This window comes from Bidens hawaiensis, unplaced genomic scaffold (genome assembly GCF_021521415.1).
Source record: "Bidens hawaiensis isolate Kalapana, Puna unplaced genomic scaffold, B.hawaiensis_p1.1 tig00005035_1, whole genome shotgun sequence".
In the NCBI taxonomy this organism is placed as follows: domain Eukaryota; kingdom Viridiplantae; phylum Streptophyta; class Magnoliopsida; order Asterales; family Asteraceae; genus Bidens; species Bidens hawaiensis.
Window position 1 is genome coordinate 1,058,888 of NW_027491320.1, and position 17,611 is coordinate 1,076,498.

At 33.4% G+C, this 17,611-nt stretch overlaps 1 protein-coding gene across 1 annotated transcript; it reads left to right on the top strand.

Annotated features, from left to right (window-relative positions):
• The first annotated feature begins 3,304 nt into the window (after positions 1–3,304).
• LOC143628641 (uncharacterized) lies at positions 3,305–4,995 on the top strand. Its single transcript, XM_077098177.1, has 2 exons — positions 3,305–3,706; positions 4,673–4,995. Exons 1-2 carry the CDS (start codon positions 3,316–3,318, stop codon positions 4,732–4,734), a joined length of 453 nt encoding a protein of 150 aa, XP_076954292.1. The 5' UTR covers positions 3,305–3,315; the 3' UTR covers positions 4,735–4,995.
• Positions 4,996–17,611: the final 12,616 nt, after the last annotated feature.

Sequence of the window (17,611 nt, forward strand, 5' to 3'; positions counted from 1 at the left end):
TAATTGATTTTTAAATTAAATAAAAAAAATTATTTTTGAGGTTAAGGCATAGCCTCGGAGTTGTGTGTGTGTGTGTCCATGACGATAATATAATAATCAAAAATAAATTATTAACTAAGAAAGCGATAAACAATTAAGTAATTCACATAAGGCAAACAAGTAAGCACGTATGGGGCTCCTAAGCATGTTATTAAGGCACCATTAACGACCTATACTAAACTTTCGGCTCTGATATCAATCTGTCACACCCCAACCTAAGGCATAAATGTCGGGGCGTGAGCTGATTGCTCACAGCTCCTAAGGTACTATAATGCAATAAATTAAAAATGTCAATATCTATTAATTTAATTTAAATAATCAAACAAATCCAAATAAACAAAGTACATCATTCATAAATAAAGCAAACAAGATAATAAGTAGTTCAAATTTAACTACATCTTGAATTAGTCTTGATAATCATCTCTTCTAACATAGCAATCCTAAATCCTTTAATAATTCATGACAATCAATTTACACGATGACATGCATATGCGAATAAAATACAAATAATTTGTCAACACGAGGTTGAGTGGGTAAAATACCAGTTAAGTGAGATACAATATAATATATAAAAGAAAACGCAAACTGTTCCTGTGAGATAAGCAATTTTACCAATGAGCAAATAATAAGTGTCGGTAAAAACTGTTGCCTTGCGAAGTGGGCATGGGCTACTACGACGGTCGTATGATCATACTATTGCTGTGATTATAATGGACCTCTCCGAATGTGATCAATTAAGCAAATAAACATATAGCAAATTAGGCATTAATCCAATTTACACACAAGAATTAAACAGTTGCAATTGTGAATACTATATAATAGGTAAATAAATAAGATACGCATATGTCCCCAAAAGGATTAAAATAAGTAAAAAGAGGAATGAAATACTCACCTTATCAATAAACAAGAAGATAATGATTTGATAAGAAATAGGGGGTTGATCAAGCTCTTTGGAAAATACCGACGAGAAATCCTAATAGAGAATGGTTGCGGAAATAAATATAAATGAATAGCGGATTTATAGAGATTTGGGAATTTTGATGATCGGGTATATTATTGCGAAAATTAAATATTAATTAGATTTATTATCAACCTTATTATTTTTCTTTATTTATCAAGCTTTTATAATATATTATAATTTTAATTACATTCATAATTATAAGTAAAATACTCTTATATATTTATATAGTTGTCGATAAAATATATATAAAGATTTTTTTAACAATTTAGTTTAAATATATTTATTGTATTTACAATTATTTTTATTTTTCAAAAATGTTTATTATTTAGATTTTAAATCAATTTGTGTTATATATGTGTGTGTGTGTACAGATCAATATAATAATAAGAAGTGGATTTTTCCTAAGAAGTATAGAAAGTGTGTTTTCACCATTAGATCTAATAAAACACACTGCATTATAAACACACCGCAACTAAGATAAAACACACAACACAATAAACACACTTTCCCGATCCACCGTAAGATCAACATATCTAACGCACCAGATTACTTATTACACTTCTTAGACACACTTCACTTCTTGTTATAACCCCACCCTATATGTACACACATTTACATATATATACATACATAGGGTTTTAGTAAAGATTCAAAAAACAACACGTTAAACTTGTCGTTTTTAATAAAATAAAGTGTATTTATGATTTTCTGTTATTAATATTACTTGTTTAATAAACAAAAATAAGAAAATAAATCCTAAAACGACGGGCTGGGGGACTCGAACCCGCGCCCCTGTCGTCTCCCAAACTCTAACCCATGGTGCACCAGCCATCTGGGCTGGTGGCTAACTCGTTCATAACAAAGATTGAAAAACTTAAATATTAACAGAACAAGAGAATCCCAAATCGCATAAACCCTAATAATAACAATTGATTAATTATGTTAACGTTCGTCCAATTTATCATAGGGTTTATGTTCAAGGATCAAATACGAATCAGATACAATGTTTAATTACCTGTTACGATGATATATTAAGGGTTAATTGATATGAACAGTGGCCGACAATAACGAACTCAAGAACACGAACCAAACAGAAATGTTAATTTAATTGGGTCGAGGGGTTTTGACGGCGATGGTTTAAGGATTTTGTGTATGCAGGTTTAGTTGTATTATTATATTCGTCATGATGTATATTGATGAATGGGTAAGGACGGTGTGGTATAATAAGCAATACGAATCAAATTTGATTGATATATCATAATTACGAACGTCGGTGAGCCGGCAAGATTAACACAATTCTTGATTCAATTACTAAGTTAACAACGACAATTGTGGTGCAAGCAAATCATTTGGGTCTCGGGTACACGATTTGGGTCACGGGTATGGGTATATCCGATGGGTTAACAGGTTGGTGAAATATTATTAACAAAAATTGCAATTTGGTCCTTGTAGTATGGAGGTGGAAACAATAAAGGGTTAACATTTAGTGTAGGGTTAAAATTGTATTAACTTGAAAGTTGTTATATATATATATTAAATATAATCAATTAAACAATAATATTATAATAATTAAATAACTCGATAATTGCGGTATTTTATTGATAGGATAACCCGAAAATAGAAATGGTTCGGGTAATGGTTATTCATGTTTTGTCATCTTTTGGAACAAAAAAGTCGAGAGACGGTGGTGGTATTTGACTCAAGTTTTGTTCCATCTCAGTATCGCCAAACACGGCATCGTCGTCTTGACCATACAACATTTCCGGTCGATAACAACTGCCCCATTGATCCATACTTTTAAAAAATGTGAAGGAGAATGTAGAATATATTGTTTTTGAAGTAGTGTAGAGAGAGTTAAGAGTGTTGTTAATTTGTTAAATGTAATTGTGGGGTTTATATAGGTTAAAAACAATTAAAAAAAAAGTTTTTTTTTTTAATTTATTATATCAAAGCTTCAACGATCATCTTACTTTTTTTCTCCATGCCTAACATTTACTTTAGCCATGCCAGTGAGCTCGCGGTGGCTCGCTCGCGACACCCGTTGCGGTGTTCGCGAGTGATGTCGCTCGCGACGACTGCTGAAGCTCTTGGTGGCTTGATTAGTCTTAGAACAAAACATTTGAGTGAACGTTTAAAAAAATAAAATAAAATAAAGGGTTATGACGTGGTTATATATTTCGGGTAGAATTTGTCAAGTTTTGAAACATGGGAGGGTAGACAAAGCACACCGACCTTCGTTAACCAGATCCAAATCTTATTTCTTTCACACACACACCATACCATTCATCATTCATTATCATATCAAACCAAATCTCATGGCTCGTCTTCTCACCCAAACCCTAACCCTAACCCGAGCAACACCATCAAACCCCTTACAAATCATTTTCAAACTTGGTAATCGATTCTCCAGCCGATCAGGCAAATATCAGTTGACCCAAATCGACCTCGATTCCGACGCTGACGTGGAGGTTCTAGGGATACGAAAGCTCGAAGATGCCATCCATAACATCATCGTCAGGCAGTCGGCTCCCGATTGGCTTCCGTTTGTTCCTGGCTCCTCATATTGGGTGCCGCCTCGTGCCCACCGACCTGAGTCTCATGATCTGTTTCAAGCGTTGAAGAGGTTTACGAATCCGTTGACCGAGGATGAGTCGATGGCGGTTACCTCGTCTCGCGGTTGGCCTTCGTCTGCTTATTTTATTCAAGGTATGGTATTTGTTTTGTTTCATGAAATTTTTAATTCATAATGAATGTTTTGTGCCATTTAAAGGTGTGGAAATTGAAATAATTTGTTGTTTGTTACTTATGTGGTTAGTAGACAAGTAAATGAACCGAACGCTTGGCGGGAAGTTCGTGTAATAAGTGAATGAACATGAACAAGATATTTCGGTAGATTAACTGAATGAACGGACACTAGGGCTGTAAACGAGTTGAGCCAGCGTGGGTTCGATCTAAAGTTTGAAGTTTAACGAGCCTAAGGGCTAGCCGGCTTGGTTAGAAAAATGAGCTGGCTCGGCTCAGATCGTTTCAAATCATGTTTTTTTAGCTAGCTTTATTCGAGCGAGATAAGAACCGCGGGGTTTTTTGAACAGCCCTAACGAACACGAAGAGAGGCGATACTTGTTTAATTGTGTGAGAATTTTCGATAATGTTTGTTTGTTTATGTTATTTTATTAAAGGGTTTTAATATTTTAGTGACTTCTAAGCTTATCATATAGAGTTAAGCAAAGTTATTAATTATGAAACAAAAATATATGCGAGTATTATGTGATTAATAAGTTGTATGTAAGTTAACGTATGAATATGAATGTTAAAAGAAACACTAACACAAGCTTGATAGCCAGATCAAATCATTGATACTGACTGCTCCTGGTTAGTCAAATCAAATAAACATGATTTGTGTCCGTGAACCATTCACCAACAAGAAATTTCGTCTGGTTTGGTGTTCGGAACCATTTGCTTGTTCGATAAAAGCTTAATGGACAAACATCAACAAAGCCTAGTTCGGTTCGGTTTGTTTACAGCCCTAGTGGTTAGAATTAAGTCAGGTATCTCAAGAACAGTTAGGTTTTAGAAATCAACTTACAAACTTAATAACACCTGATAAGAATTATCAAATGCAATTAACTCATTCTTAAGAATTTTTACATGGTGGATATTTTATTGCTGCAGATTCTCCCCCTGTGCATCCAGTTGAGGTGAAAGATGATATTAATTTGGATGATGAAGGATGAACTTGCGTCTACCAGTGCTGTAACCTGTAAGTGTATCACCTCTTGTTAACTTTTGATTCCATTATTGTTATTGTCAGTCAAAATAAACGCTTTTTGTAAATATTTATTGAAGCTAGAAAGCCATGGGTTGAATGTACAGTTAGACGTTTCATGGCTGTTCTTATGTAGGTAGGTTTATATAGTATGTTTACTGATGTTTCTGTATAACAACATAAGCATGTATGGATCTTTATAAGCTTTTACGAATCTCTCTGTTGTTTGTATGTATGTATGTTTGTTTGTGTATGCATAGTACATTAAACTATAAGTTTAATTTCTTAACTAGATAACAACACGTTTGATGATGTAATATGGTTTTAAAATGAGATGATTGGAATTAGAGTATGCTTTTATGTTTTATTTTCTTTGAAACATGCTATGGGTCAAACAAAATGTGTGTGACATGCTCGTGAGATATCCACAAACTTTGAGAGGATAAGGTTAATGGGTTAGAAGCAAGTGTGTGCACGGTTCGGTATTACCTCATAGCTAAAACAATTAATGAGATTTGGGTATTGGTTAGATATACAAAATGGTTTGGTTAGTTGGTACTTGGTTATGCTCTCATTTTTGGGCTTATTTTATTTGGGTGAGCTGTAGTATAGATATTGAGTTTGGACTTAGGGTTTAGACGATTAAAAAGTTACAAAAAGCCTATATATACATGGGCCTCAACTTTAGTTAAAGCTTTTATAACACAAATAATGACATCAATATTAGACACTCAACGAAAGCATATGCCTGGCAAAATAAACCCAAGTATCAAACTTTGGGCTCTATGAGCAATTTCATGCTGTGGTGGGTTACTTTGGGTAACAGTCAAGTTGTTGATGGGTCTTTATGCGCTAAGGAGGAAAAAAAATCAGTATTAGCTGGTCAGGATGGGTAGGAGAAAAGGTTGAATGGGCTAGCATATTTTTAAGATTGGGCGGGTTGTAGAGAGAATATCGATTGGACTCGCCATGTTTTACTATTGCGATGTTGAGGGTTGATGTGACCCGTCTTTTCTAGAACAAAGACAACAGATAAAGAGTCGAAGATGATTTCATTGTTTTCAAAGACCTTCAACGTCGCAAATAAGTCGGAAGACAATTCTGGAATTAATATTCTTTATTGATTTCAAGGTTTCTGATTTCAATGATCTAATCGCTTCTAGTTTCAAGGTTTCCGGTTTTTGAGTTTTGGTTCATTGAGCGGAGTTTGGTTCATCAATTTGGGGTTTTGAGTTTTATTTCCAAATTCTAATTCATCAAATCAATATTGGTTGAAACTTATCATCTGATTCCTTAATTTTGGTTTTGAATTCCGTTTCTAATTTATCTATTGTGGTTTCTGATTTCATTAATATAATGGATTCTGGCTTTAAGAATTTCGGTTTTAAGTTTTTGGTTTCTTATTCAGTGATTACGGTTTTGAAACTCATATTAGTATAAAGAAGACGATTGAACAAATATAAATATGAGATGAAAAAAAAAGCATATTGATATTGATTAAGCAGAAATCCACTGGAATGTGTCCTTCAGAATTTTGATCCGGTGTTGGTTTTTGATGTTTGAGGTTCTAGTAGAACGATTTGATGGGACAGATTTTGATTAGGTGTTGGTTTCAGAATTTTGGGTTCTGCATGAATGATTTGATCAGCAAATTTTGATCTTTGGTTGCTTCTTCAATTGGGAAGTTTTGTCTTTGATCTTTTTTTAATATGGCTCATTCTAACCCTAATCTATTGTTGCCAAAACCCGTTATCACTGGAGCTAAAATGACTAAATTTTAGCGCGGCCAGTTCTGACCCAATGTACATGACCAAAGTTTAATATACAAATTCGTTTTCTAGAGAAATGGCTAACCAAATATACTTGGTTTTTAGAAGAATTGACATGGGTTAAACTGTTAACCGGGTAAAGAAGGAATAACTGGGGTAAAGGAGTCACCATCCCCAGAACATGACAAGGGAAAACAACCTCACACGACCACTTTCAGCACATAGCGAAATCAAAGAAAGGGCCATTATACTTTGCGGTTTGGTACTTTAAAACTGAAAGCAAAAGCAAAAATAACATTCACCTCACAAGCTATAACATTTTTAACGTAATTTGTTCAGCAGATTAAAACCTTAAACAATGCCTAAATCAGATTTACCTTTAAACCTGAAATTAAGCTAAATTTGGCAATGCCGATTTAAACGTTTCTATGTTATGAATGTTGTAACCGAGAATAGAACAGATTGTATGAAATTGAAAGTCTCATAGAAATGAGAAAATAAGATGCTTCATACCAAAATTCGAATGTCATTCATGCCTGTCACGGACCGTTCGCCTCTTGTAAATTGCTCTTCATGATTAGTGAATTGAGGCCTCAATATCGCCTATTTGGATTCGGTTAGTCCCTAACTGAATCAAGTATGTGGTAAGTCGATGACCTACGACATCAAAACAAAGAAGTACCTATGATCTATTGGTCTTGTGGTATGGTGTTTCTTTTTACTGAAGTAAAGTGGGTTCAAATCGTTTACAAGTGCAATGTTTGGAGGATTTCATAGTAAAAGAAATTTGTTGTTAAAAAAACAACGAAGTGAGAATCTAAATTGTTGTTAATGAGCCGAATTATACATTCAGTTTTTTTTTTTTTTGGAAATTTGAGGCCCAGTAAATTGAGAGTCCTAAACACATGTATGACCATTGACAAATGGAGTTGTACATATAGAAAACCTACCGCAACTAGGGCTGTTCATGAGCCGAGCTGAACCGAGCGAAGGCTTGCTCGTTGCTTGGCTCGTTTAAAACCGAACGGAAACGAACGGCTGAAATTCGAACCGAGCGAAAACCCAAACGAGCCAAAATCGAATCGAGCATTTTTCGATCAAACATAGAGCGATTTCGAGCATTATTTGTTTATTTTTCACTTTAAAATTTTCAATAAGAAACAATTTGAAGGTTGTAAAATACATTTTTATAAATAGATTAGTAGTTTTTAAACAAACGTGTAATATATTGTAAATATTTATTAAAAATAAGTTTGAAGTGAGATATAATGATCATGTAAACAAACTTCTAGTATTCTAAAAATTTAAAGTGAACAAATAAAACCATAAAAATGATGGAATATGAAAATTTTAAAAGGATAAAAATAATTGTAAGCTTATATTTATGTGTTTTGTCTATATATTTATATATTTGTTCATATATAATTATATATAAAATAAATTAAAAATATTCAAGGTGAACCAAACCGAGCAGACCTTTGCTCGTTGCTTGGCTCGTTTACAAACCGAACCGAGCAGAGTGGCTCATTTTCAATCGAGCAAAAAAACGAGCGAGCATTTTCCGAGCAATTTTCGAACGAGCGACGAACAGTTTGGAGCGGCAACAAATATGATGTCATAAGGTTATTTTGATAAGGAAGGTATCTTGTTGCAATTTTTAAGTATTTCATCAAAGAACGCAATTTATCAAAAGATTAATGTCAAGTTTCTATATACTCTCGTTAATAAAATTATTTAAAAACATCAGAAAAAAATGGCATAATTAAGGGTGGTGGTAGTTACTATTAGACCAATGGTAAGTTATTCTATAAAAGGGTAATAAAAATGAGAAGTGTGAGAAACCATAAATAATTGACATGTCTCAAGTGGGGACAAAAGGAAAAAGGGTATAAAGGTAAGTGTGCACATTTTTTCTCTCCACATGCAAGGCAAATGTTCATACCTCCATCATTTTAGAATGTTTATAACTTTTTCGTATAATATTTTTTTTATAAAAAAATTCATCATAACAACAAGCGTTTTTTTATCTTTAATATGAGTATGATTTTTGTTATATAAAATTTAAAACAAAAATCACGTCATTGTGTCTTTTCGCACACCATTGTGTCTTTTCGCTTATCATTGTGTCTTCTTTCGTCATTGTGTCTTTTCGCACACCATTGTATCTTTTCGCTTATCATTGTGTCTTTTTCGTCATTGTGTCTTTTCGCACACTATTGTGTATTTTCGCTTATAATTGTGTATTTTTTCGTCATTGTGTCTTTTCACACACCATTGTGTCTTTTCGCACACCATTGTGTCTCTTCGTACACCTTTGTGTCTTTTTTCGTCATCGTGTTTTTTCGTCATTGTGTCTTTCAACTCATCATTATGTTTTTTTAAATACTAATAACACCATTGTGTAATAATAATATGTACAAATAATGATAAGATAACAACAAATTATCTAATAAATAAAACAAAATGATTAATACATGTTAAACAATAACTTGAAACGTAAAACACAATGGTGAATACGTATAACACAATGGCCTAAAACGTAAGACACAATGGTGAATATATATAACACAATGACTTGAAACGTAAAACACAATGGAAACAACATATTACACAATCACACAATGAACAACAAAAAACACAATTAAAAAACCCATTAATTTTTTTTTATTTCTATATAACAATATGATACTCATATTAAAGATAAAAAAACGCTTATTATTATGGTGAATTTTTTTTAAAAAAATAATGTCGTATGAAAAAGTTATGGACATTTTAAAATAATGGGGGAATTGGCATGTGTTTTGCATGTGGAAAGAGAAAGTCAACAAAGGTGGGTTATTACTTTCATGCCATTTACATCAATTTTTATTTATTAAATGTCACATCCTGTTTTCTGGTTTCGGTTAATAAACGAAAGTATGAGTTATTATGAGTCGGGCTAGTGTTGGGTTAAATGGAATTGGGTTATGGATTTGGGTTATGAAGGAAAGAGGAAAAGACCATGGGCTTAAGCCCATGATCTAAAATTATATAAGTCATTAATACCCATTTAATTTCATTTCACACATATTCCAAACACCTCCCAAAACACACACTTAAGCTTCCTCTCTCTAGTTTCTCTCTCTCTAGCCGAGCATAGAAGAAGAATCGATCCCGACCTAAGGTAATGATAGTATGATGTTAAACCCGTTAGTTATGGTCACGAAACGACGAGTCGATACCGTTAAATCGTTTAAGTCACGAGATCCGGATGGAATCGGGTATAAACCGAGCCTAAGATGAGCTTAGGGATCACCCTAGCTCAGATCTGGATCGAATGGGGCGAAAAACGGTGAAAACGGTGTAAAATGGGGTAATCCGCAAGGAGGCGCGGGTATTTAAGGATGTCAGAGAATGTTTCTGACATTCTCTGACAAAACCTAACCCTAATTCGTTACGGGAGGATAACGAATGAGCTTCAATTCATTATGTGGTTCGTTACGGAAAAACCCTCGTTTGTTAGGCCAGTTCGTTAAGGAAGAATAATAAACTAGTTGAGCAATTCGCTTTGCTTTCCAGTTCGCTATGAAAGACCACTTTGCTGAAGTCCAATTCGTTAAGATGGTCCATAAGTGGTGATTCGTTATGATATAACGAATCAGAACTCCATTCGTTCTATAATTCGTTAAAGAACTGAATAACGAATCAGATAACTGGATAACAAACTAAGTTTACAAGAATGGCAAAAATGGTCCCTAGACTTAGAAAAAGAACGATTTAATTACAAAGAAGCCCTTGAACTTTTACGTAGCAAATTATTTAATAATTCAAAATTCTAATGAAAAATGTGATAAGACAGTTAATGGAAATAAATTTTTCCAAACTGACCTGACAGCTCGACCCCAGCCAGGGGCTCTGCCCCTTGAACCCTGCTAGGGGCTGCCGCCCCTAGACCCCGCTGCCAGGGGAGCTGCCCCCGGACCCCCGTTCGTTGAGGGTTATAATTGGACTAGAAATACGATATGGATAGTGATAGTAATTAATACGCGTAATTGTTATACAGGTAGTCGTGCACAACTAAAGAGGGGAATAACCGTAAACGGTGAACGCAACCGCTTTGAGGTGAGTTTCTAGCCCCACTTCCTTGTTATGTTTTCGGGGCTGTGTGCATACTCGATGTGATAGTTAATACACTTACCTTAGGTGGTAAGTGTATGCCTTGTATGATTTATCTATGATGATTGCTTGATGGTGTGTGAACGATCTTCGGATATTGCATGTACCGTCAGGTGGAAGTTAAGGATATGATTGATATGTATGATGTATGAATGATGTATGTATGAATATATATGACGTATGAATAATGTACATATGATATGTTGATGATACGTGAACACTCTTCGGAGATTGAACACATTGTCAAGGAAAGTATGTAAAGGACAGGTATGTTATAGTAGTACGAATGTAGGGAACCGACCCTAATAGTATCGACGAACGTAGGGAACTGACCCAAATAGTATCAGCGAAGTTAATAGAGCGAAATGCTCTTAAAACATATATGTACGAAAGGAAGTATTATGTAAGTATGAAAGAAAGGACGAAAGTACGAATGTATGTACGCATGTAAGTAAATATGAAGGTGTGTACCTTCGGGTGCATATGTCAGTATGTGAATGTATTGTATGTCGTCTGATTAACTAGAACTCACTCAGCGTAGCTGACTTTTAGTATGCACGCAGGTGAGTAGAATGAGGCAACTTGCTTGAGGGGAAGCACATGGCATGGATTTGAAGACACTGATATCTCAATGAAGTGTTATGTTGTGATATTTAAAAGACAATGTTTTATATTTAAATAATTGAAATGCTCGTTAAGACAAGGATTAATAGTTATGTAATGTAATGGTTTGAATGTTTTAATATTCCGTGAATGTTTTTATTAACTCTGATAGTATAAACTGTGTTTATGAGTAAATCCAACGTCCAAAGTAGGGCACCGGTAACGGGGCCTTACATTAAATTAATCTCAGCCATTCAAATATAAGATCAATGGACTGGATTCCTTCTCACCCTTTTTTGTTGTCCTTTGTATTTTAACTTTACCCTTAGACCAAGGACCAAATATGTAATAATCATAGGATATGTTATTTATAATATCTCCTATATAAGAATACCACCTTATGTAACCCTAATCACGATGATAAAATCTAATAAAACATTGTGTGACTTACGATGTGTTCCCGAGTTCATTTAAGAAAAGAAATGCAAGGAAAAGAAAATTTTCTCTTCGTATGTTTTCTTTTGGTATCTCCTATTTTGCTTCAACTTATTTTCCTTCATAATCTTTCCAATTTGGAAAGATACAAATTCTTTTATTTTACTAATCATTTTCTCTTCCCTCCCCTCCTTTTCTTTTTTTAAATGAAACTCGGGAACACCTTTTTTAAATTTTCCTTTCTTAAATGAAACTTGGGAACACAACATATTTTTTCCATCCCTCATTTTCCTTCCCTTTCCTTATTTAAATGAAACTCGGGAACACAACCTTAATTCTTACAAATCAGGTCAGGCGGTAACAGTGAGGGGTGACTAGTGGATGTACCATCACAAACAATGGTGAACATTGTTAACGAAAGTGAAAAATTGACGAACGGTGGGAATCGATGATGTTAGCATGTTGGTCAATGTTATTCCACAAATGTGTTGTTCTTTCAAGAACACAACAACTTATTGATGAAGTGTCTTTACTGCAACCCACATCCCTTTGGCTGTAGTACAATTACCGGTTTGTGAAGCTAGCTCCTCAGGTAAACCTTGATACGAAAGAGCGATTGCTATCTGATCCTTGGTGATATTGTTTGTTGTTCCTGAGTCGATTACGTTCCATACTCTGTAAATCTTGAAGATATCCTACATTTTAATCGACCAAATCGCATAGTTCGTATTGGTTAACATTGGACAAGGTATGCTAGGACTGTGTTCTTTTGTTACCACGTTTCCGTCGGTGTTAGTCATGACTGTGTTTTAGTTTCTTCCCTAGTTCCCTTGTACGTAGCCGGTGTTATTGGATTCGAATCAATCTTATTTCTTGAACCCGAGCCTTAATCGTTCCTCCACATGTTTATTCAAACCCTTTTGCTATCACCTATGATCACCAATTATGAATCTATCGCGCACAATGATTGATCGATGATGATCGCACCCTAGTTGGACTCATATACTCCCTCTCGATCAAGCGTCCTTAAGCTCTGACAACAATTGAATGATAATTGACACTGAAACTTAACAAACCTTAGACTTTAGGCCTGAGTACCCTTTTACCTGGACTTATAAGATTAGACTAACAATCTATATCTTATTTATTATGGAACACTTGAATAAAAAATAAAAGGTCCGAGTTTTTTTAACACAATGGAGTGGGAGGAAAAACTAGTTACCTAAATAGGTGATTACAAAAGTATTTACCAAATTAGGGGATTTTTGAAAACTCTATTTTTCTCATTCCTAACCTCATTAGATGAAAATATCTTTTTATAAATTTTGTTTATCTAAATTCAACGGACCAAGATATTTAACTGGAAAATAAAAAAAAATTATACTTTTCACCTCTTTTATTTTTTCAAATTACTAAAAAGAGGTATCCTGAAAACTAACCACTAGCTTAGTCTAGCGACAAAAGTGTATAGCCTTCAACCAAAAGATTATGGGTTCTAGTCTCATCTGAGACATGGATATAAATAAGATGAAAAAAAAATTGTTAAAAAAATTAACTATAGTAATAAAAGTAATTGTGAACTACTTGCAATTTCATCACGTCAGGTGTTGTAAAGTTAGTGCATGTATACATGATTTTTTATTTAAAGAGAATTATTTTTTTTAACTACACAAAACCGTTTAAAAGAAAAGAAAATCTATATAAAAACGTTTTTAAATTTAAGAAGAGTAAAGCTTAGACTCGAAAAACACAACATGGTTGTTTAAAAAGCTAGCTGCATCCTTGAATATTACTAAAAAACTCGACTAGAAAAAAATCAAATGTAAATGAGTCAAGCTGGCTTGGTTTATCTCATGCTGTCCTACCTTAGATGTACAGTTGTGCATTAGCCAAACCCTGACAAACTCGCGTTCCGGTCGAATGTAAACCGAGTTGGCTTGACGAGGCTCGTTTACATATGAGCTTTTTTTAGTTGGCATTTTTTTCAAGCAAACTTAAGGCGATTCACGCGCATTTGAAACATTTCTATAGTTTTTTTCAAGCTGAACTTATATCTTTATTAAGTTATTAAGAAAATGTTTATTCAAAGTTTACGTTCTCGTTTGAAAACATTCACGGACAAAAAGAGAACAATTTCAGCTAATATGTTAGTCTTATATATCAAGATTTAATCTCTCATGATTGTTTTCAAAAAGTTTTATAATGACAAATATAAATTGAAACAATTTTTTTCTAGAAAATAATAATGGTTCTAACATAACTTCCACCACCTAATGAAATGTCTCAAAAAAGTTGAAGAAAAAGAAGATGAAAAATAAACATCTAAACTATTTATTTTTTAACTACATATTTTATTTTGGTCTGCTGAATTTTGATAAAGAAAAACTATAGAAATGTTTTCATCCAATGAGATTAGGAATTAAAAAAAAATGAGGTTTCAAAAATCATCTATTTAATAAATACTTTAAAATCACTTATTTTTTTTAAATCTATCAATTTTGATAAAGAAAACCCAAAAAGTCATGTGCATGTACGGTAGAAAAAGTAGATGGAAATAAATGCTTAGACTGTGTAGTTATAATGCTCCACTCATAGATGTTACGTGTTATATGGTGCACAGTAAGAGTTATTTTTTTTTATAAAAACATGATGTAGTCATAATTCTCTATCCCTAGGCTTTATGTGTCCAGTCATTTTTACACTTTTTTTTGTTTTTCTTAAATTTTTTATTAAAAGTAAACAAATAATTTTATCTTAAATTAAGCATTTTAGTTTTTTCTATGTTAGTTTTTATATTACCACTTCATAGTTATAAAATTTTATCTAGTAAGTTTGTTAGCACATAGGCTACATAATTTGTTTGAGGCTTTGATGTGTATTTTATCCCATATTCACATGCATCAATATTGAGTGTTAGCCCAATTAGCCCAATCACTAATATTAAGTGGGGCCCTAAACATTCAACAATGGTCATCTTTTGCATTTGTTGAACGGCGATAATCAGCGACAATCATCTCCATTAGATAATTAGCGAAAATTGCAAATTTAAAACTATTGGACTAAAATCGCAGATTTGGACAAACCACAGGGGCGAAAACCACAATTCACTGAAATAAGTATTAAGAAAGAGTGAAAAGACATGTCTACCTTTGACTTAACGAGTAAATTTAACGGGGTTAGTGATTTGGTTGTAATTGGCAAGAATTGTGAAACGTGGAGGGTTCATATACAAAAAATAAACTTTTGGACTAAATTCGCAATATTTGTCAAACCACAAGGACGAAAATGGCACTTTACTCTTTCTTTTAACCCATTAAAGATTTTATATATTTAGATATATTTGCGACCTCTTCATCTTTTATGGATATATATATATATATAGGGGTGAGATCTAGAGAGAACTCTTCTAAATGAGAGAACTAGAGAACTATATTATTTTCATTGATTTCACCTAATCAAAATTGAAAAAAAAAAGAATCAGATAACAAGACCCGTTTTTATTAGGAAAGGGCAATTAAGGAATTAACAAAAATAACAAAAACCCGCCCAAAACCATCACTTTCTATCTCTCCCCTCTCTCTCCAGATCTCACGCACATCAATCGTTCATCCCAAACCATAGGGTTTCTTCAAACCAGACGAACACAATTAAATCCAGCCGATTAAACGCGAAGAACAAATAATCGAAGCCGAATAACACACCAGGTAATCATCCAATACCCGATTCTCTGTTTTTTTCGTGATTTATATCTCAAAATCGGGTAACAATATGTGGTTAACAGCTCGTATACGTGTGACTGCACATATGTATTACATGATTCATTAGTAGATTACACATAATCGATGCGAACATATGATATTACTGTGCTTTTTTGGTTGTGAGTCAAACATTATTTTGTGTATACCACTACACATACGCATTATTCTCTGTTTTTCGTGTTTTATATCTCAAAATCGAGTAACAATATGTTGATAATAGATCGTATACGCGTGATTGCACATATGTATTACATGATTCATTAGTATATTACACATAATCGAAGCAAACATATGATATTACTGTGCGTTTTTTGGTTGTGAATCAAACATTATTTTGTGTACACCACTACACATACGCATTATTATCTGTTTTTCGTGTTTTATATCTCAAAATCGAGTAACAATATGTTGATAATAGCTCGTATACGCGTGATTGCGCATATGTATTACATGAGTCATTAGTATATTACACATAGTCGATGCAAACACATGATATTATTGTGCGTGTTTGGTTGTGAATCAAACATTATTTTGTGTACACCACTACACATACGCATTATACTCTGTTTTTCATGCTCTCTCTATGAAAATCGAGTAACATTATGTTTTTAATAACTCGTATACGTGTGACTGCACATACGTATTACATGAGTCATTAGTATATTACACATAATCGAAACAAACATATGATATTATTTTGCGTTTTTGGTTGTTACATGAGTCATTAGTAGATCGAACATTATTTTGCATATACCGTTTCACATACGCACTGTACTCTGTTATATATGTATATATTTTTTTAACCAAGTAATAAAACGTTGATGAAAATTTACTATTTTTTTCGATTGCATATACGCAGCACATAATTATCGTGATTGATTGAGCGTTTTATAGATAAGTTTGTAAATATACTTTAATGTTGTCTTACATGGTCATAAAATGTATATAAATGCATAGGTGTGTTACATTATAACACGAATAGAGTAAGGAATTTTATGGTGTTTGTTTAGGTATATGTACATGCAAATATATGAAACTTTTATCACGTTTACTAACACGTGGACATAATTTATACAGGTTTTAACAAAAAAAAGATGACAATATTAAAACTTACAAAGAAAGGCAAACGGAATGAAACAGTCGCTGAAACCGGAAGGCCAATACAAGTACCTATAGTGGACAACGACGAGCAGACGGATCATGTGGTAAAAAAGATAAGAATCGTATATAGCAAAAAAAAGTAAAACACAGCCGGCTGCAGTTACAGAAACAGGTAAGTTATAACGTTTATTTATTTTTTTTCGTTATTTTAAAAGCATGAAATGGTCAGATGTATATTTTTTTTGGTTTTTTTTTTTTAATTTTATGTGTTCATTTATTTCTTTTACACCTATAGAAAAATCAAATAAGTCACGGTCATCAGGGCATAAAAGGAGCAGGACGTCGAATAAAGGAATATCGTCGGAAGTTGAGGATTGCAAGTCCAGGTAAAAAACTCTCAAACGCACACATACTTGTTAACACGTATTATATACAAATATGATATTTCATATATTTTACAGCAAAAGTTATATCAAGATCATCAAAACGTGCATGCGTTTTGAGAAGTGGAACACTGGATGTTGACGTATCCAAAAGCAATGAAAGTGAGTACACGAGCATTATATGTTGTATTACACCTATGCACTACTAATTTAGGTAGATACAGTATTAATTCGTCTTATACGTTTACGCATATATCACATACTCATTACAGATGAGTCGAGCATTTACGCGGATATGGTGTATTAAACATTAATGTAGACATCAAGTAGTGCGCATATGCATTGATTACGCATTATTTGTATCGTTAGTGCAATACGTATATGCATTAATGATTTAATGTGTCTTATACGTTTAGGCGTATAACAAATACGCACTACTGATGTGTTAGACATTTACGCGTATATGTGTGTATTAAATGTTGATGCAGATATAACGTATTGCGTGTATGCAGTGCATATGTGTTGTACGCATCATTATTGCAATACGTATACGCATTACATTAAGAAATGCACATGCGTACTACTGTTGTATTTCACGTTTACGCGGACTCATTGTATTACGTGTACGAAAGCGCGTGCAT